General features: G+C 38.8%; 2 protein-coding genes across 8 annotated transcripts in view; one reads left to right on the top strand and one right to left on the bottom strand.

The window, feature by feature from the left end:
• The window catches only part of LOC123509582 (extracellular tyrosine-protein kinase PKDCC-like), a 58,491-nt gene extending 44,889 nt beyond the window's left edge, over positions 1-13,602 (bottom strand). Inside the window, exons 1-4 of one of the 4 annotated variants that reach the window (XM_045263975.1) lie at positions 12,674-13,602; positions 7,071-7,219; positions 6,216-6,315; positions 3,524-3,689 (exon numbers count right to left, since the gene is read on the bottom strand). In XM_045263975.1, the coding sequence (XP_045119910.1) occupies positions 3,524-3,689; positions 6,216-6,315; positions 7,071-7,212 (408 nt within the window). In that variant the 5' untranslated portion in view covers positions 7,213-7,219; positions 12,674-13,602. Of the gene's footprint in view, positions 1-3,523; positions 3,690-6,215; positions 6,316-7,070; positions 7,220-7,617; positions 7,931-7,978; positions 8,056-11,774; positions 11,887-12,673 lie in introns of those variants that run through there. The other 3 variants (XM_045263976.1, XM_045263977.1, XM_045263974.1) reach the window with 3 other exon arrangements.
• A 1,154-nt stretch (positions 13,603-14,756) lies between these two features.
• Positions 14,757-20,462, top strand: part of LOC123509579 (endonuclease 8-like 3) — a 24,359-nt gene continuing 18,653 nt past the window's right edge. The window contains exons 1-5 of one of the 4 annotated variants that reach the window (XM_045263950.1): positions 14,757-15,068; positions 17,556-17,707; positions 18,086-18,193; positions 18,460-18,637; positions 18,810-18,920. In XM_045263950.1, coding sequence (XP_045119885.1) covers positions 14,970-15,068; positions 17,556-17,707; positions 18,086-18,193; positions 18,460-18,637; positions 18,810-18,920 — 648 coding nt within the window. In that variant the 5' untranslated portion in view covers positions 14,757-14,969. The remainder of the gene's footprint in view (positions 15,069-17,555; positions 17,708-18,085; positions 18,194-18,459; positions 18,638-18,809; positions 18,921-20,462) is intronic. The other 3 variants (XM_045263951.1, XM_045263949.1, XM_045263948.1) reach the window with 3 other exon arrangements.

The following is a 20,462-nucleotide window of genomic DNA, read 5'->3' as shown; positions in this document are numbered from 1 at the left end:
CAAACTCATGGACTAACCAAGAATATAGAGACATGATAGATGACACAATAAGGAGTCTTACAAGAATCATTAAGGAAAGGAGAAAAGTGATATTGATAGATTTCAACTGTAAGGAGGTAGACTGGGAAAATTATGAAAGTGGTATGGGGGAAGATGCCTGGGAGATAGATTCCTGAACCTAATGATAGATAATTTGATGGTCCAAAGAGTAAAGGAAAACACAAGATTCAGAGGAAACGATGAGCCGGCAAGATTAGACCTAGTTTTTACAAGGGATATACCAATTAACGATGATATAAGATACAAGTGCCCATTGGGAAAGAGTGACCATGTAATATTAGAGATGGATATAGAAGAAGGAAAGGAAGATAGAGATGAATCATACAAAGGAGACCGATTAAATTACAGAAAGGCTGATATTGAGAATCTCAAGAACTATTTTAAAACGTAAACTGGGAGGAGATGGAAAACTCATTAACGGTTCAAGAGAAATATAACTTATTTTTGGAAATATACAAAACTGGGGTCAGGGAATATGTTCCAAATATAGACCTAAAGAAGAAGGAAAGAAAGATTGGTTTAATGCAAGATGTGCTAGGGCAAAGGAGAAACGAGATGGAGCATGGAAAAGGTGGAGAAGAAACAGAAATCCAGAAAATAAGGAAAACTTCAAAACAGCAAGAAATGAATATGCTAAGGTGAGAAAGGAAGAAGAAAAGAACTATGAAAAGGACATTGTCAAAATGTAAGGAACAACCAAAATTGTTCTACAGATTCATAAATGGAAAAATAAGACAAAAAGAAACAATAGAAAGGTTAAAAGGAGAAACGGAATGGTGGAAGACCCAAAAGTATGGCAGAACTGTTAAATAGTAAATTTCATGAGGTCTTTACTAAGGAATCCAAATTTGAAAGACCACAGGGTAATAGAGACTGTCTATATGAAAGAGATTAAAGTAACCAAGCTTGAAATAAAAAGTTGATGACGGAATTGGATGAGGAAAAGGCAATGGGACCGGATGAAGTCTCAGGCAGAATACTGAAAGAATGTAGGGAAGAACTAGCAAGTCCAATATACAACATCATAAAATGCTCAATAGAAAATGGAACAGTGCCAGTGGAGTGGAAAAGAGCTGAGGTGGTTCCCATATATAAGAGCGGAAGGAAGGAAGAACCTTTAAATTACAGGCCGGTATCACTAACTAGTGTAATATGCAAGATGTGTGAAAAAGTAATAAAGAAGCAATGGATCGAGTTTCTTGAAGACAACAAAATATTATCAAATAGCCAATTTGGTTTTAGAAAAGGTCGGTCATGTGTGACAAATTTATTGAGTTTCTACTCTAGAATAGTTGATAAAGTACAAGAGAGAGAGGATGGGTTGACTGTATTTATTTAGATCTAAAAAAGGCTTTTGATAAAGTGCCACATGAAAGATTACTATGGAAGTTAGAGAAGGGTGGCTTAAAAGGAAGCACATTGAGATGGATGAAGAATTACTTAAGGGGGAGAGAAATAAGGACGATAGTTAAAGATATGAAGTCCAAGTGGAGAACAGTAGACAGCGGAGTGCCACAGGGGTCAGTATTGGCACCAATACTTTTTCTTGTATATATAAATGACATGCCAGAGGGAGTGAACAGCTACATAAATCTGTTTGCGGACGATGCAAAACTGTGCAGAGTCATTAAACAAAAAGAGGATTGTGAAATACTACAGGAAGACTTAAACAAGATCTGGAAATGGAGCAAAAAATGGGAGATGGAATTCAATGTGGACAAAAGCCATGTCATGGAAATGGGAAAAAGTGAAAGACGACCAGTGGGAATCTATAAGATGGGAGATGGAGTAGAACTAGAAAAAGTAAAAAAGGAAAAGGACTTGGGAGTGACAATGGAAGAAAATAATCAACCGGTTAGCCATATTGATAGAATTTTCAGAGAGACGTATAATTTGCTAAGGAATATTGGAGTAGCATTTCACTATATGGACAAGGAAATGATGAAGAAATTGATAAGTACTAAAATAAGACCTAGATTGGAATATGCAGGAGTTGTGTGGACTCCCATAAAAGAAACACATAAAAAAATTAGAGAGACTACAAAAATGGCTACAAGAATGGTTCCAGAATTTAAAGGGATGGCATATGAGGAGAGACTAAAGGCAATGGATCTACCAACCTTGGAGCAGAGAAGAGAGAGGGGATCTGATACAAGTTTATAAATTGATTAACGGAATGGATGAAGTGGATAATGAGAAACTGATCCTGAGAGAAGAATATGACTTTAGAAGCACAAGATCGCATAGTAAGAAACTAAGGAAGGGACGATGTCTGAGAGATGTTAAAAATTTAGTTTCCATAAAGATGTGTTGAGACTTGGAACAGTTTGAGTGAGGAAGTGGTATCAGCAAAGAGTGTACATAGTTTTAAAGAAAAATTGGATAAGTGTAGATATGGAGACGGGACCACACGAGCATAAAGCCCAGGCCCTGTAAAACTACAACTAGGTAAATACAACTAGGTAAATACACACACACACACACACACACACACACACACACACACACACACACACACACACTTACACGCCCATATTGAAATAGAAGTAAAGAGAAGCGATAAAGTAAAACACAATACTAATGGTCATAGGCGTCTCTAGTTGTTACAGAAACATAGGCGTCACCACATCTGTATGCCGCGGAAAAGTTGAAAACCAATGTTTGGTCGTCTTCATTTTTTCGAATTTTTCCCGGGATACGGAGGTTCGATTCGAGAAAAAAAGACGTTCCGAACCCGGAAGTCCGAATCTTTTTTGACGTTGGTCCGAATCCGAACCTCCAAACCTAAATCCGGGATTTTGCTGGTCCGAACAAATCCGCGGATAAAGGTTCGCGAACATTTGTTCGGAACGCCCACCTCTTTTTAGAAGTGTATTTAAAGTAAAGGGAAAAGCAAGAAATAATAAGAGAAAGCAAAAAATAATAAGAGAAAACAACAAAACAAAGAATACGTACACAAAACATTCACTGCGTCATTGCCTTCACCACTCACACCACAGTCAGTCACCATCTTCCTCTGAGCTTTACCATTTTATCCAAAAATCATTTATCAAAAATAACCCCACATGCAGAAGATGAAGGACGTTTCGGGGCCATCTTGGTGAATTATAGGCAGATTGAAGAGATTCCATCTGTACTCAGTGCTGGCAGACTGCACATGAGGCACAAGAATAGTGGAGCTCCCACCTATCGGCCAGCTGTGAAACTCTCTGGCGCGCAGTTTGAAATTGCGTCTAGCACTCAGTTTGAAAATGCAGTTGGGCCAAATCGCGTATAAGCAAACTGATCACGCAAATTAAATTAATTATAATATTTTTTTGGTCGCGTTATAACAAAAACGCGTAAATCAAACACGCGTAAATCGAGTTACCTGTAATAGTAAATAAAAACCAACACTCATACAGTATACACATAAATATTTTTGTGCTGGAAACTTTTAAAGTTGAGAGATGGAAAGCTTTACCTTTATAACATTGTTGTGGGACAGTTTGTGCAAAATCTTTGCCTCCTGCATCAACTTCTCTGCACAGCGGCGGTAGCACACGTTCACTTCTGCACTGCACTCAGTCATATCATGGCCAGAAGTATGAATTGTCTTCACAGCTACCCAGCTGCTGCCATACCAGCCCCTGCATGTGAAGTGATAGAATGTAGACAAAAATTTGAAAAGAATTTTAAAGGATGACTATGTAATCAATTAACCATTTCACTAATCAAAATTTACAAGAAATGCAACATGCTTCTCACTCAGCAAGTTATTCTCTTAATAGCAGCATAGAAGAATAGTTTATCTGAAAGATAACATATAATATAGGTGTTTGCACTTGGGACCTGAGGTTATGATTGCCCCAGTGTGTTTCCCAGCTGTCCTTTTGTCAGACGATCTACTTCTATCCTTTGCAATCCTATCTTATGAACAGGGTCATTCCATCCTGAGGAACATTACATTTGGATACAACTTATTAAACTATTATGAGTTATATTTCTAAAAGTGTGCAAGATATATGAATGGGTATTGTATGCTATGTTACCAATACTTCTGTCTACCTCATGCCACAGTCAGATTGTTTATTTGTCTTGATTTAGATTTTATATACATTTTTAAAAGTTGCGTGAGAAACATTACTGAAATGCTACCACATCTCTGCCTTTGCCTTCATAATCTAATAATCATTGTGATTTAACTGAATCAAGTAAGGAGTGCTTCTTATCAGTAATACATGAATATAAGATATCTACTATAGCCATAAGATTAGGTTATTCCTAATAATCATTGTGCTATGAATGGAAATGTGACTGCCATACACATTACTGGAAAAGTGAGACATGTTACTTGTGTGATTTTTATTGAAACAAAAAGTAAACATTAAACATCCCCTCTTCTGACACTGACTCAGTGACTGCAACATAATGTTTAGTTTTCTTTTAACTCTTCTTAGTTATATACTGAACCAGTACATAGCTACCTGGTATTGGTTTGGGAGCTGGTTCAACTTTAGACACCAGTAGACTCCTTGTCTTGCTGTCTGTATTTATTTGATTGGCATGAAATTTTCACATATGACTTTGTATATATTAGTAACTTCCTGGAGCATGATAGGATGATACAGCATCAGATCCCCTCATGTCTACAAAATATTATTCACTCATAGGTGAGGGTTCGGAAGGCACCATCGGCAGTGTCACAGCAATTTGCTGTTTTACAACTGAACTGAACACTTTCTGAGTGGTGATTAGTGTGATGAAGTGAGATACAGACACTATGAAATAATTATTACTCATCTGGTTCAGCTTCAAACCTGTGTCTCAACAGATTCTTTTGTAATAGTGTAGTGAGGCTTATAGTGACAAATAGGTGATGTTGTATAGTTGTGATGATAAAGGTAGGGGGAAAAAACATTGTTTGAATAGATCATAGCAGTCTTATGATAGACACAGAGGGTGGAGGAGAGCCTGGCTGTGTGAGGTGGGGGGAGGGAGGGATGGGAGGGAAGATAAGAGGCCTGATGGAGGGGGGAGAGCTCAAGATTGCATCTGTCATTCACAGCTGCTTGCTATTTGTTTGTTTCTTGTTGTCTTTAGCTTCATCTATTCTTCTTGAAATTTTTTATTCTAATTCTCACCATTTTATGCCTTTAACCCTTTAATGACGAGAAACACTGTTTGGGATACTTATAATTGCTACTTTGAATTGCGCAGGAAACTCGTAATTCAATCTCATTGGTTCCACCATGCCACTGCTGGTGAGAGACACACCTCCTTTCTTGAATGTGACCAATGAGAGCGCAGTAGTCATTCCGGAGGCTTGCTTGGCAAGAAATAAAATAATTGAAATGTCGCCAAAAAAGTTCCCACTCTTCCCAATGCCACACTGGTACTCATGGAGGTAAGCATATGGATTTTTTACTATAATGTAGGGGAATAATTTAGCTAATGTCACATATTACACTCAAAGTACCTTCACTCAGGTCATATAGTTTAATGTGAACAAAAAGTTATAATTGAAGTAAGAAATAGTTGTAATTTTTATACAATCAAGGACAGTTTTCCAACCACATGCTTACTTCATTAAAACAGTGATGTGTTAATCACAAAATTCAATATGAATTAATATTCGGTGACATGCTGCCACAATATTAAATGCAACACTCTTAATAGACCATTTTTACACAAATTATGTCCATATTCATAATATTGAAGAGTTAAGCTTCAATTTGGTATATAATACATCTATATTTGATGATTTCTAAAATTCAGTCTAAAGGTTGACGTTTTTGTGGAATGACCCAACAGACATCACATATATCATACAGGTGGTGGTGTAGTGGATAAGGTGGTGAGCGTGTTTCAAGCTATGCCATTTGTCGAGTAGTTTAAAGTTACCTACATGTCACCATGATACCCAGGTTCTAGGTGGTTATACCAAAGATAAGCTCGAGTGGTGATATGGGCCCTAATATGGGTACCACTATAAATAAAATTGCCTGCACCACTAACGAGCGGAAGCTGAACAGTGCTTTCTGTACACTCTTCAAGTGTGCCTACAGGCGCTATAGGCCATAACATGAAAAAAAAAAGACCAATACATAAATGTCAGAATACGTAAATAGCTGAACACATGGAAGGATAAGCCACAGATGTGCAGACCTCCTCACCTGTACACAGCCTTGGTCCAGCCTGAGCCAATGAGGGTGAGGTTGGAGATGACTGGCAACTCATCACAACTCAGGGTCTGTCCACTTGAAGGTGTCCATGCTAGAATTATATAAATTCCATAAATAAATTCTAAAAATTTTGTGTCTAATCCTCATTACTGATCCCAAAGAATAGTAAATGTTCATCATTCTGCATCTCCCACTTGTGGAGAAAACTACTTTTGATAAATCTTAATATAGCAGCATCAGATACAAGGACGGAACTCACATATCATGTAGAACGGTCGGTGACCTTGCTGTAAGGAGTATGTCCGAGTATACTCGGGAGTGTGGCAGATATTTTGAGATTTTCTAAGTCTAGTGGTGTAATTTTTTAGGTATTTCATTAAGTTAGGTTAAGTTATCATTGAATTAGATTAAATGTCCTAGTGGAGGATCGGGGAAAGACAACCCACCTTTGACTAAGATAGGTTAATTTACAAGAATTTGGAATATTAAGTAGTGGGTGGTGGGAATGTGGACATATAAATAATTACTCTATTTTGTAAGCTTTCTGTGTTTCCTTAATGGATCTTTAACCCATCCATTTTCATACGAAAAATTTTCACATCACAATTACTACCTAAATTAAATATATATATATATATATATATATATATATATATATATATATATATATATATATAGAGAGAGAGAGAGAGAGAGAGAGAGAGAGAGAGAGAGAGAGAGAGAGAGAGAGAGAGAGAGAGAATGTTTATCTACTTAATAATAAGACAACCAGGCCAGTAGGCTGGCAGAGTCTTTGTAATACCTTGTGTACTGAAGCAGTTGGAACACCTGCCCACCAGCACTCACCTGGTGTGGATGGAGGGCGTGCCTGGGGATGATGGCGGTGCTGCTGACCCCCGAGAAACATCACCACTAGCGTCAGATTTGCCAGCAGGCACAGGAACAAGTAGACTGTCACATAAAAGCTAAGCCGAGACACCTTCGCCATGGCAAGCCTGCAGGGACAAGGCTACTGGCTAACAGGGACCCAAGCATGAGAGATGAGCCTGCAGGCTGGCTGGGGTACTGGAAATGGCAATGGGACAGCCTCTGGCCAGCAGGGGCACTGGCATAGGGACGATGGAGCTCAGGCAACAGGGCTACTAATACGGGGGTATGAGACAGCCTCAGCCCAGCAGGGTCACTGTCACGGGGGAATGAGGTAGCCTTAGGCCAGCAGGGTCACTGATACGGGGGAATGAGGTAGCTTTAGCCCAGCAAGGCCACGAAGTGGCACTGACACGAGGGAATGAGGCAGCCTCGGGCCGCCAGGGCCACTGACACAAAAGGATGGGGCATTCAGAGGCAACCTCAGGTCTGTAGAACAGGGGTACTAGTTTTTGGTTAATCTTACCAACAAGCGTTTTCAGTCCAGCGGCCAGCCGCCACTGGTAGTGCACTGCAGCAGGTAGTCGTTCAACAGTGACCTAACGCAAGTCCCATCCCAGCCCGAATCAGTTTGAAATTGGTGGCTGCTAATTTTGGCATTGGAAACCTTACTTTCGTTTGCTTAGATACATGCATGACATGTAAGAGGAATATAGTTAAGGATTATGAACCTTTCTGCTATGATATTTGTCACAATCTTACACAAGAAGTATCATTTTTTTTATTTACATCGTATAAGTAATGACGGGCAAAACCGTGGTTGTAAGCGCTCCCTTGAGCCTATCTTCGATAAACGTCAATAGTCAATAAATAATAATAATATATACCTGACTGACAGCTAATAGTATCGATCACACGGCACACACACAAGGTCATCGCGGCATACATGACAGCGCATATGCGATCGAGCCTTTTTTTTTTTTTTTCTTTCTCTCTATCTTGGCATAGAGGAGGAACAGAAGGAAGGCATTCATATGGATTAATAATTTTTATTGGTATGAAGTAATCTGCGTGAGGTTGGATTAATCTTGGCCTGTATTTTGAAACCCTTTCCTTTCATTATAACTTTTTTTCATCAGTCAGAAACGATTACCTAAGTTTTCACCTTTACTTCTATCTAAAAAATGTAGAAAACATATCAAACTCACTAGAACCATGGAAAAAAAGGAAAAAATAAATAAAACAGTCGCTTCATGTAGCGGTAGGACTATAGGTAGACAGTAGATTAGTACATAGACCACTGAGGTAGTACCGTAGTGCTACCGTAGTACCTTTTGAATGGAGTGGAGGTGTGACACAAGTATTTCTAACTGTCTAGCTGAATCAAGAGGCAGGCAATGACATTATATAGCATATTCTGCTGTAAATCCGTGAAACGCTTTCTCTGATCTCAATTTCTCTCAGCACGATTTTCAAAAGGCAAAGAAATGATTGGTCGGCTTTCACAGAATCAGGGGTATCTTAAATACCCCCCTCATCTTTTTCTTTTTTTTATATAATGTAGATTCAGAATCCTCGAAAGTGTACATGTAATCATGAAAACATCCTTGAAAAGTAATAATAATAACCTGATTAACAGTTTTTCAGACTACCTACAAAGAAGAGAACTCTTAAGTCAAAACAATGTGAGTGGTGGTGATAGGTCCGCCCAAGGAATTTACAGAGAGGAAGTTTTGGTGTGGGTTAAAGTTTGGAGGACAGCGACGGTGCTGCCACCTGTTGGAAGTGAGTAATTTCATAGAAAACGTTATTAGGAGTAGCTTAAAATTTCTCCCATAACATAACATATAACATAAATAATAGGATAACAAAGGGCCACCAGGGCCCATCTAGATTATCCTGTATCAGTCGCACAGCGACCTCGTCATCAGTACTTAAAGATACACTTACAAGTACACAATACATTATATACTAATTCTAAATATTTCGCATATTAACAGAACTAAGTCCTGCAGCGAATTCCTCTACAATCTGTGATCCCCATACATGGGGATCATGTCTTGTTTAAGCATAGTAAATTTCTTATAATCACTATCATGCAGTGCTATATATAATTATAAATCTAATAAATTTAAGTGCTTATCTAATCTGTTTTTTTAAACATTGTCAGACTAGTGCTATTTACAACCTTCTCTGGCAATGCATTCCAGAAGTCTACCACCCTATGACTAAAGAAATATTTTCTTATATCTAACCTGCAGCCTTGCTTTCTAATCCTCCTGCCATGATTTCTAGTCCTACTTCCCTCCTCTAAGGTAAAGAAAGATCTCACATCTATGTAGTTTGTATCTGAGAACATTTTAAATAACTCTATCATATCCCCTCTTATACATCTCCTCTCAAATGAAAACATATTTAATTCCTTTAATCTATGTTTTGCTTTTTTGGCGCTTTAATGCTGGTGTCATCCTAGTTGCTCTTCTCTGAACTGCTTCTAATATGTTGATATCCTGCCTATAATGGGGTGACTAGGCCTGTATGCAATGCTCTAAATGGGGCCTAACATAGGAATTATATAAGCTACGCACCACTTCCTTACTTTTATAACTAACATTTCTATTTATAAAACCCAAGATCCTATTTGCCCTATTTCTTGCTTCTAAACATTGCTTTAAAAATTTCATAGTCCTGTCTATCACTACTCCTAAATCCTTTCCCTCCTCTACTGCCTCTAGCCAACATCCCTCCATCTCATAGCTAAAGTTTGTGTTGTCTTTACCTAAATGCATAACCTGACACTTTTTAGAATTAAACTCCATCTGGCACCTGTCTGCCCATGCCATCAGCCTGTCCAGGTCTCGTTGTATTCTGTAATTGTCCTTTTCATTCTGTACTGCACATGCTATCTTAGTATCATCTGCAAACTTTGATACTTTGCTACTAATTCCTATATCTAAATCGTTAATGTACACCAAGAAAAGAAGAGGTCCTAGCACTGATCCTTGGGGTACCCCACTAACCACTTCCTTCCACTCAGACATTGCCCCATTTAATACTACTCTCTGTTTCCTTTCAGAAAGCCATTCACTAATCCAATCAACTAACCTACCCCCTATCCCATGTAGTCTCAATTTGTACACTAGCCTCCTATGCGGTACCTTATCAAACGCCTTGCTAAAATCTAGATATATAACATCTATGCTATTTCCATCATCTAACTCCTTGGTAATATATTCTAAGATATCGAGCAAATTTGTAAGACAGGACCTCCCTGATCTAAAGCCATGTTGGGTATCTCTAATTAATCTATTCTCATTTAAATGCTCCCAAATACTACCCTTAATGATTTTCTCTAGTATCTTACATACTATACTAGTTAAACTGATTGGTCTATAATTATTCGCATCATCCTTCCTACCTTTTTTAAATATTGGAGTAACATTAGCTAACTTCCAGTCCTGAGGTATCTCAGCAAACCTAAGTGATCTTTCAAAGATTAACTTAAGTGCTTCAGAAATACTGTCTACACCCTCCTAAGTACTCTGGCATGTAGCTCATCAGGACCACTAGCTTTCCTATCGTCTAGTTCAAGAATAAATTTCCTAATAATTCCCGGTTTTATATCAATATTTTCTAAAGCTCTTAAACTACTCGTCGCACTGTTTGTAACAGGATTTCCTATTCTTTCCCTAGTAAATACTGAAGAAAATTGTTCATTCAATAATTCTACTATGTCTTCATTTTGATCCACTACTACACCATCTTTTCTGAGTGGTCCAATCCTATCCTTATTTCTTTTATCACTGACCTTGTAATAACTATATAATTTTTGGGATCTTTACTCCCAGCTCTAGCTAGTTTTATCTCTGCCTGCCTTTTACTTTTTTTTTATAACCTTACTCAAATCATCCCTGACCTGTCTGTACCTAATCAAATCTACATCTTCCCCACTTTTCTGCAACTCTCTATATGCCCTCTTCTTCTCTCTGATCTGTCTACCCATCTCGTGAGTCCACCATAATGGCTTCCTGTTTCCCTGCCTTATATCTTTGTAAGGGATACACTGTATCACTATACCCTTTTACTACAACCTTAAAAATATCCCACATCTCCTGTGCAGTTTTATTTCTAAAACTATCTTCCCAGTTTACCTCTCCTGATAACTGACGTAATCTACTATAATTGCCTTTCTGATAGTTTGGGACTCTAGTCTTATTCACTATATTATCCCTACTGGAATTATTGATAAATCTAATTATATGATGGTCACTGTTTGCTAAAGTCTCTCCTACCTCAACTTTCTTTAAACAATGCTCAATATTTGTTAGTATTATGTCTAAAACCTTCCTCCCCCTAGTAGGTTTATCTACCATCTGTACTAAATAGTTATCCTGAAAACTTTCCATAAACTTATATTCACTAGCATCTCCTACCATCCTCTCCCAGTTTACTGACCTAAGATTAAAATCCCCTAAGATAATTGTCTGACTAGTACACCCCCTATTTATCTCATCTACCCTGCATTCTCTCGTGGTTATGAATTTATAAGGCAAATAAAACATGTTCATATATATATATATATATATATATATATATATATATATATATATATATATATATATATATATATATATATATAGCGTTTTCTGCCCGCCTCCGCCTGGGCCACACCATACTCCTTACTTGCATCGCCTACGTCTGTCTTGTAATCACTTCTGCCCTTAGTGTAGGACTACCCCCGAGGCCATGGAACATTTCCTGCTTCAATACCAACGCCTCCTCTCTCAACATACTGCATTACGCTCCCGCCTCTCCGCCCTGGCCATCCCAACACTCGACCTGCCCACCCTCTTGGCCTCAGGCGTCCACCTTTCCTAGCAACTGTTGTCCTTCGCCTTACTTGTGCCTTCTTGAGGAAGACCGGCCAGCTACCAAGCCTGTGATACCCACACAGGACTACCCCAGGACTCATATAAGGATTCAAAAGAGGCCACGAAAATCTATGGATCATTATGAGTCCTGGGGGTACTCCTGTGTGGGTATCACAGGCGTGGTAACTGGCCGATCTTCCTCAAGAAGGCACAAGTAAGGCGAAAGACAGCAGCAGCAAGGAAAGGTGGACGCATACGTATGCCTGAGGCCGCCAAGAGGGTGGGCAGGTCGAGTGTTGTGATGGCCGGGGCGGAGAGCCAGGAGCGTAATGCACATGTTGAGAGAGGAGGCGTGGGCATTGAAGTAGGAAATGTTCCATGGCCTCAGGGTAGTCCTACACCAAGGGCAGAATGGGTCACAAGACTGATGTAGGCGATGCAAGTGAGCACTGAGCGTGGTGCAGCGTTGCCAGATGCCTGACCGCACTATTCTGGGAAACCAAGGCTAAAAATTCTGGATATTTCTGGGAAATTCTGTATATATATATATATATATATATATATATATATATATATATATATATATATATATATATATATATATATAGAGAGAGAGAGAGAGAGAGAGAGAGAGAGAGAGAGAGAGAGAGAGAGAGAGAGAGAGAGAGAGAGAGAGAGAGCACCGTATTATAAAAATATGATTTTTCTTACCTTACATGTCTTCTGCATCATTTGACTTGTATATTTCAGAGTTCATTTTACTCAGCATTGAACGGGTGACTTCCAGATCGTAGCAGTTCCTCTCAAGCATCAAGCGTTTGGTGTGAAGCAGTCCTGATATTGTAGCAGTAGTAAGACGATTCCTAGTCTTCGTTTTCATTCTGTTGATGGAGGAGAAACCCTCTGCTGCAGCACTAGAATGGGGTAGGCACAGCAGCGAAAGCATGAATTCAGCTAGATCTGGGAAGAGAGGTGTTTCATCAAGTGTCTTGGTCTTCTTCAGTTCCATCCAGAATTTGATAGGGGTCATGGTTTGGTTTTCAGTTACGATAGTGGAATGTGTATTTCTTAGGATCCTCCATTGGGTGTCAATTTTTTGCCTTTTCTCGTCACTCACAAGGGATGGAAAGTTCATCATTAGGGGGGCTAGTGTTTGGATGCTCTTTTCTTTGACAACAGCTGGATCCAGTGCTTCTAAATGCTTGAATGTTTCATTTTGCATAGGAAACCGCTTGGATATTTGAACTGCAGCTTCAATAAGGAAGTCCAGACATCGTAGCTTGAACTGTTGTACAGCTTGCTGAGGAAATAAATGTGGCTGTGATAGCGACATTTCAACAGCTACACCGAGATACATAGAATCGAGCTCTTTGAAGTTGTGTGGATCACGAGGGTTTATGGTTTCCACTGGCTAAAACTGATAAAACTGATAAAACACCTTAACACGTCCGGGATAACGTATGTCCACGTAAAATAGCGTACAATCCTGGGCACTGCAGGGCAGCGGAGGCCACCATCTCCTCTCCACGTAGACTGGTACGCGTAACGCGGCCGTACGCCGGTACGGTATACCGAACAGAGACAGGAACAATACACGTGCCGCGTACGCACTACAGCCGCAAAGAGCGGGAATACTGTAAATTTTTTAACTCAACAACTGCTTTCCGTATAATACACGAAGTAGTTGAAACTCAGTGATATATATGGTAAAGTGATAATTTACTGAACGTTGTCACAAAACTAAATTCTGGAGATTTAGAGTTTTAAAAGTATTCTTTCTGGATAATTATTAAAAAATCTGGATATTTTCACCAAAATTCTGGAATTCTGGCACTAGCTAAAAACATCTGGAGAAATCCAGACTTTTCTGGGTATCTGGCAACGCTGGCGTGGTGTGGCCTAGGCAGAGGAGGGCACTGGCTGATGTGTCTTGCGCTCTTTCCCGTGCAGTGCTGCCAGATCAAGTTGCCAAAAGTTCCCTGTTTTGCCTAAAAATATTTCCCTATTTAGCGCAGCATTTCCCTGTCGTAATTTTTAACTTCTTACATACGTACATACACATATATATATATATATATATATATATATATATATATATATATATATATATATATATATATATATATATATATATATATATATATATATATATATATATATATATATATATATATATATATATATATATATATATATATATATATATATATATACACACACACACACACACACACACACACACGAATATAATATAGCTGTCATAAGTTCAGCTATCAAGCAGGGGCGAGGAAAGGAAGGGGAGGGACGATATACGGATATCATACGTGTCATGACACTGTTTGGGTGAATACGGGTCTCTATCGGTCTCGTAGAAAACAGGTTCAGCTAGCTAGCAAGGGCGAGGGAGGAAAGGGAAGGGACGGTATACGGGTCTCGTACAAGTCATGACGCTGTTTGGGGATGAGGGAAGGAAGAGTGAACGGTAGAGGAAGGATATAGTGATCGAGAGACCTCAGAAGTGGATTGAAATTCAATTGAGAGGGAAAGGAAACAATAATTATTGATGAAAATTAATACAAATAATTATTGTGCGGATGACGGGTGAAGAGGATGGGAGGAGGACAAGGGTGGGGACTGCGGATGAAGGGTGTGAGTCCGTTGGTCAAAATTTCCCTAGATTTTGGAACATTTTGAATTTTCTTCCCTGTTTCCCTGTTGAGACCTAAATTTCCCTAAAACAGGGAAATCTCCCTGCATCTGGCAGCTCTGTTCCCGTTGAATCTTGTAACGGCGCTCATCCTTCCCCGCTGATGGATCCCTCCATCCCTCACCCCCTTACTACCTACGACCCGCGCGCCATCTGTTGGAAGCGAGGTTCCCTTATCAATTCCTCTAGCCCGCCCATTGAACTCGTATATCCTCCCTAGAATCCTTGGGTCTGCCCCAGGGCAGGGAACGCTTCTACACTCCTACAGCCGCAGCGCTCCAGTCAGTCCAATGAGGCAGGATGGTTGAAGGCCCAGGATGCAAGTTGAATGGGGAGAAACTGAAGAAGAGAGTCATAGGGCAAAAGGTTGTTGGCCTCGCTGGCACCTCTCTCCAAAAGGTGAGAATCTAAATGAAGACAGTAGTGGTATTACTATGGGTCAAATCTTTTAAAGCTTTGTAATGACTTGGCACTTACAACTTGATTACTAAGTATTAGTAATACTGACACCACTCAGAAAAGATGGTGTAGTAGTGGATCAAAATGAAGACATAGTAGAATTATTGAATGAACAATTTTTTTCAGTATTTACTAGGGAAAGAATAGGAAATCCTGTTACAAACAGTGCGACGAGTAGTTTAAGAGCTTTAGAAAATATTGATATAAAACCGGGAATTATTAGGAAATTTATTCTTGAACTAGAAGATAGGAAAGCTAGTGGTCCTGATGAGCTACATGCCAGAGTACTTAGGGAGGGTGTAGACAGTATTTCTGAAGCACTTAAGTTAATCTTTGAAAGATCACTTAGGTTTGCTGAGATACCTCAGGACTGGAAGTTAGTTAATGTTACTCCAATATTTAAAAAAGGTAGGAAGGATGATGCGAATAATTATAGACCGATCAGTTTAACTAATATAGTATGTAAGATACTAGAGAAAATCATTAAGGATAGTATTTGGGAGCATTTAAATGAGAATAGATTAATTAGAGATACCCAACATGGCTTTAGATCAGGGAGGTCCTGTCTTACAAATTTGCTCGATATCTTAGAATATATTACCAAGGAGCTAGATGATGGAAATAGCATAGATGTTATATATCTAGATTTTAGCACGGCGTTTGATAAGGTACCGCATAGGAGGCTAGTGCACAAATTGAGACTACATGGGATAGGTGGTAGGTTAGTTGATTGGATTAGTGAATGGCTTTCTGATAGGAAACAGAGAGTAGTATTAAATGGGGCAATGTCTGAGTGGAAGGAAGTGGTTAGTGGGGTACCCCAAGGATCAGTGGTAGGACCTCTTCTTTTCTTGGTGTACATTAACGATTTAGATATAGGAATTAGTAGCAAAGTATCAAAGTTTGCAGATGATACTAAGATAGCATGTGCAGTACAGGGTGAAAAGGACAATTACAGAATACAACGAGACCTGGACAGGCTGATAGCATGGACAGACAGGTGGCAGATGGAGTTTAATTCTAAAAAGTGTCAGGTTATGCATTTAGGTAAAGACAACACAAACTTTAGCTATGAGATGGAGGGATGTTGGCTAGAGGCAGTAGAAGAAGGAAAGGATTTAGGAGTAGTGATAGACAGGACTATGAAATTTTCAAAGCAATGTTTAGAAGCAAGAAATAGGGCAAATAGGATCCTGGGTTTTATAAATAGAAATGTTAGTTATAAAAGTAAGGAAGTGGTGCGTAGCTTATATAATTCCTATGTTAGGCCCCATTTAGAGTATTGCATACAGGCCTGGTCACCCCACTATAGGCAGGATATCAACATGTTATAAGCAGTTCAGAGAAGAGCAACTAGGATGATACCAGCTTTGAAGCGCCTGGAGTATAGAGATAGATTAAAGGAATTAAACATGTTTTCATTTGAGAGGAGATGTATAAGAGGGAATATGATAGAGTTATTTAAAATGTTCTCAGATACAAACTACATAGATGTGAGATCTTTCTTTACCTTAGAGGAGGGAAGTAGGACTAGAAATCATGGCAGGAAGATTAGAAAGCAAGGCTGCAGGTTAGATATAAGAAAATATTTCTTTAGTCATAGGGTGGTAGACTTCTGGAATGCATTGCCAGAGACGGTTGTAAATAGCACTAGTTTGACAATGTTTAAAAACAGATTAGATAAGCACTTAAATTTATTAGATTTTTAATTATGTATAGCACTGCATGATAGTTTTTATAAGAAATTTACTATAGTTTTAAACAAGACATGATCCCCATGTATGGGGACCACAAATTGTAGAGGATTTCGCTGCAGGACTTAGCCCTGTTAATGGGCCAAATATTTAGAATTAGCATATAATGTATTGTGTACTTGTAAGTGTATCTTTAAGTACTGATGACGAGGTTGCTGTGCGACTGATACAGGATAATCTAGATGGGCCCTGGTGGCCCTTTGTTATCCTATTATTTATGTTATGTTATGTTATGTTATGTTATGTTATGTTATGTTAAGTATTACATTCATTTACCCGTTTGTTATTTTGAGAAAGAATTTCTGGCGCGCCTTCGACATGTCTCAAGGAACCCCTGCGCAAAAAACAAAATTATATACCATATATTTCTCATTTTATTTGACGTCAAATCAGCTGGGTGGAGGAGCTGCGAAGGGGGAGGTGGGAATCAGTGTGCGCGCGGGATGGTTTCTCGGGGACAGTGCCGAATTTGTTACTGCTGTCTTTCTTAAAATCTATCTTTAAGTACAAATTTGAATCCACTGTTTCTTGTTTTGTTCTGCTTATTGACCTTGAGGATTTTGTTTACGTATATGTGGAATGTATGTTATTGCTTTTCTTACCAACTAAAGATGAAATGCAAAATTTATGTATATTTCAAAACATTGATCAGTAAAATCATTATTTCTTTCAGAGCAGAATTCAGAAGCCAGATGAAGCCATGGCATATAACTGCTTTGTGGGGAAGAGAGTCACTGATGTCAAGACTTTAGGGAAAGAACTTTTTGTGTTTGTAGAGGCAGAGTTCTGCTTGAGGGTGCACTTCCTGATGAATGGCAGCCTGAGGTGAGTCCTTGCAGGTCCTTGTGTGCACAGTGATAGAACAGGTCAGCTGAGGCTCAAGTAACTCCTTGGGACTTTATGATCATAGTGGCTGGAAATTTATGCACAATTACTCTTCCGTCTCATGACTGAATTTACCTTCCCTTACCTGTACATATTCTCAGATGTTTTGCTCTAGTAAATTATTGTCATTACTTTAAAATCCAATTTATTTATTGAAGTGTCTGGTGTGTCTGGTATATGCCTATATGTCTGCCTTGTGTATTCATATAAGGGTAAGGAAACAGAGATCAAAGACAGAATGCTAAAGTTTAAGATGAGTATCACTCACAGAGCTGATCGGTAACCAAAATACAACTATATAGTTTCCCCTTTTCTCAGGTTCAACAATGAGTTCATGCAGTCAGATACTAAGAAGAAGGAATCAGTTCTCAAACTGATTCTCAGCACAGATTGTGTGTACTTCTACGATATTTCCCTTGAGATAAGGTAATGCTTTTTACCAACTTCTCAGCAAAGTTTATGATTCAGTGAGTATGTCTCAGATGTGTCATACATAGGATACATTGTTTCTTTGTTGTGTTTTTTCTTGCGGTGTTGTGATGTTTTTGGCTTTTAGAGTGGCAGAAGGGTGATTGGTGAAGAATATGCAACCTGTTATAGTTATCCTTATTTAAGGGAATGTTGGTTCTCTCTCTCTCTCTCTCTCCTGTATTTTCATCTGCTCATCATTTCATCACCCGTTTTTGCCACAGATCTGCTTTTGAGTCCCAGCAGAAGTATAAAGAACTTATTGACTTGGACATCTGTTCCCCAACCTTCAACCTCCAGCGAGCAGTGCACACCATCAGGCAGCATACCACACGCCTCATATGTGATGTCGTACTGGACCAATTGGTGCTGCCTGGGGTGGGGAACATTATAAAAAATGAGGTGGGGAACATTTGTGACATCAAAGCACTTTCTAACAAGGATACAATAATTATGTTGGTGAAAATATTTATATTTGCTTATTGATAGCACATCTTCATTCTTTGCCTCAAAACATGATTATAATTATCATTATTTTTTTCTGTTGGTATTTTCATTGAAATGTATTTTTCAGGCACTCTTTAATGCAGGAATCAACCCAAATACCAAAGTTGATGAATTGAATGAAGATCTCATCATTCTTCTTGTCAAAATGAATAGAGATTTTACCAAGCTATTTTATGAGGTTAGTGGAAAGTCATAGAGTTCAGTACAAATTAACATTTTTTGCCCAGATTCATTATATCACTGAAACGGACAAGTAAACTCACGAGCTGAAATCCATGTATGTGTGCTCTTATATAACCAGTCATGTTGTATTTTATTTTATTTTATGTGTGTGTGTGTGTGTGTGTGTGTGTGTGTGTGTGTGTGTGTGTGTGTGTGTGTGTGTGTGTGTTTTACCTAGTTGTAGTTTACGGGAGGGGAGCAAGCTCATATTGACCCATCTTTATACCTTGTTTCGTCCAACTTAGCTTTGAAACTGTGAACACTGACTGCATTTATGATGTCTATATCTAATCCATTCCAGGAGTCCAAAGCTCTATGAGGGAAACTGTACTTCTTAATGTCTCATACACTGCACCTTCTTCAATTTCTTCCCATGTCCCCTTGTAGCCCTTGTTTCCAGGCTTAAAAAGTCTCCATCCACTTTATCCAGGTTATTCACCATTCTATAAATACCTATCAAGTCTCCCCTTTCTCTCCTACTTTCAAGTGTTGGAATTTCCAGTTTTCTAAACCGCTTCTCGTAAGTCAAATCCTTCAGTTCCAGTACTAACTTTGTGGCTGCCCTTTGCACCCTCTCCAATTTTCTAATATTCTTCTTAGTGTGCGGGGACCAGATGATCACCACATACTCCAGTCTTGGTCTTATCATAGAACTAATTAACTTTTTCATCATATCAGCATCCAAATATGAGAAGGCCATTTTAATTCTCCTTAGCAGATTTGTTACTTCTCCAGTGATTTTATTTATATGCCTGTCTGAGGCTAAGTCTTCTGTAATTGTCACCCCTAAATCCACTTCCTCTTTAGACCTTTCCAAACTAAAATTTTCCATTTTGTAATTGCCGTGTACTCTCCATTTACTTTTTCCAAATTCCATGACTTTACACTTATTCAGATTGAATTCCATTTGCCAAGTTCTACTCCATCTACCAATTTTATCAAGGTCCTCTTGCAGTTTCATACAGTCATTTATATTTTTCACTCTCCTCATTATCTTGGCATCATTCGTAGACAAATTGATATGACTCAATTCCTTCAGGCAGGTCATTCACATACATGCCAAACATGACTGGTCCCAACACCGACCCTTGAGGTACTCCACTAGTGACCTTTAGCCAGGAAGAACTACTGTTTCTTATCACTGTTCTCATTTCCCTTTCACTAAGGTAATCCTTCATCCATTCCAATAATTGTCCTCCAACTCCCCCATTGTTCTTAATCTTCCATAGTAACCTCTTGTGTGGTACCTTGTCAAAAGCTTTTTTTAAATCTAGGTAGACACTGTCTATCCAAGCATCCCTTTCCTGTACAGCATCTATTACTTTTGAATAAAACGACAACAAATTTGAGGAGCATGACCTTCCTCTCCTGAAACCAAACTGACAGTTTATCAGCATATTGCTGCTTTCTAGGTGTTCCATCCAGATGTCTTTAATAATTTTCTCACACAGCTTCCCCACAACACTCGTCAGTGATACTGGTCTATAATTTAAAGGGT

This window comes from Portunus trituberculatus, chromosome 27 (assembly GCF_017591435.1).
Source record: "Portunus trituberculatus isolate SZX2019 chromosome 27, ASM1759143v1, whole genome shotgun sequence".
Taxonomy (NCBI): Eukaryota; Metazoa; Arthropoda; class Malacostraca; order Decapoda; family Portunidae; genus Portunus; species Portunus trituberculatus.
Note: the sequence above shows the minus strand (reverse complement) of the source record. Positions and strands in the feature narration are given on the sequence as shown.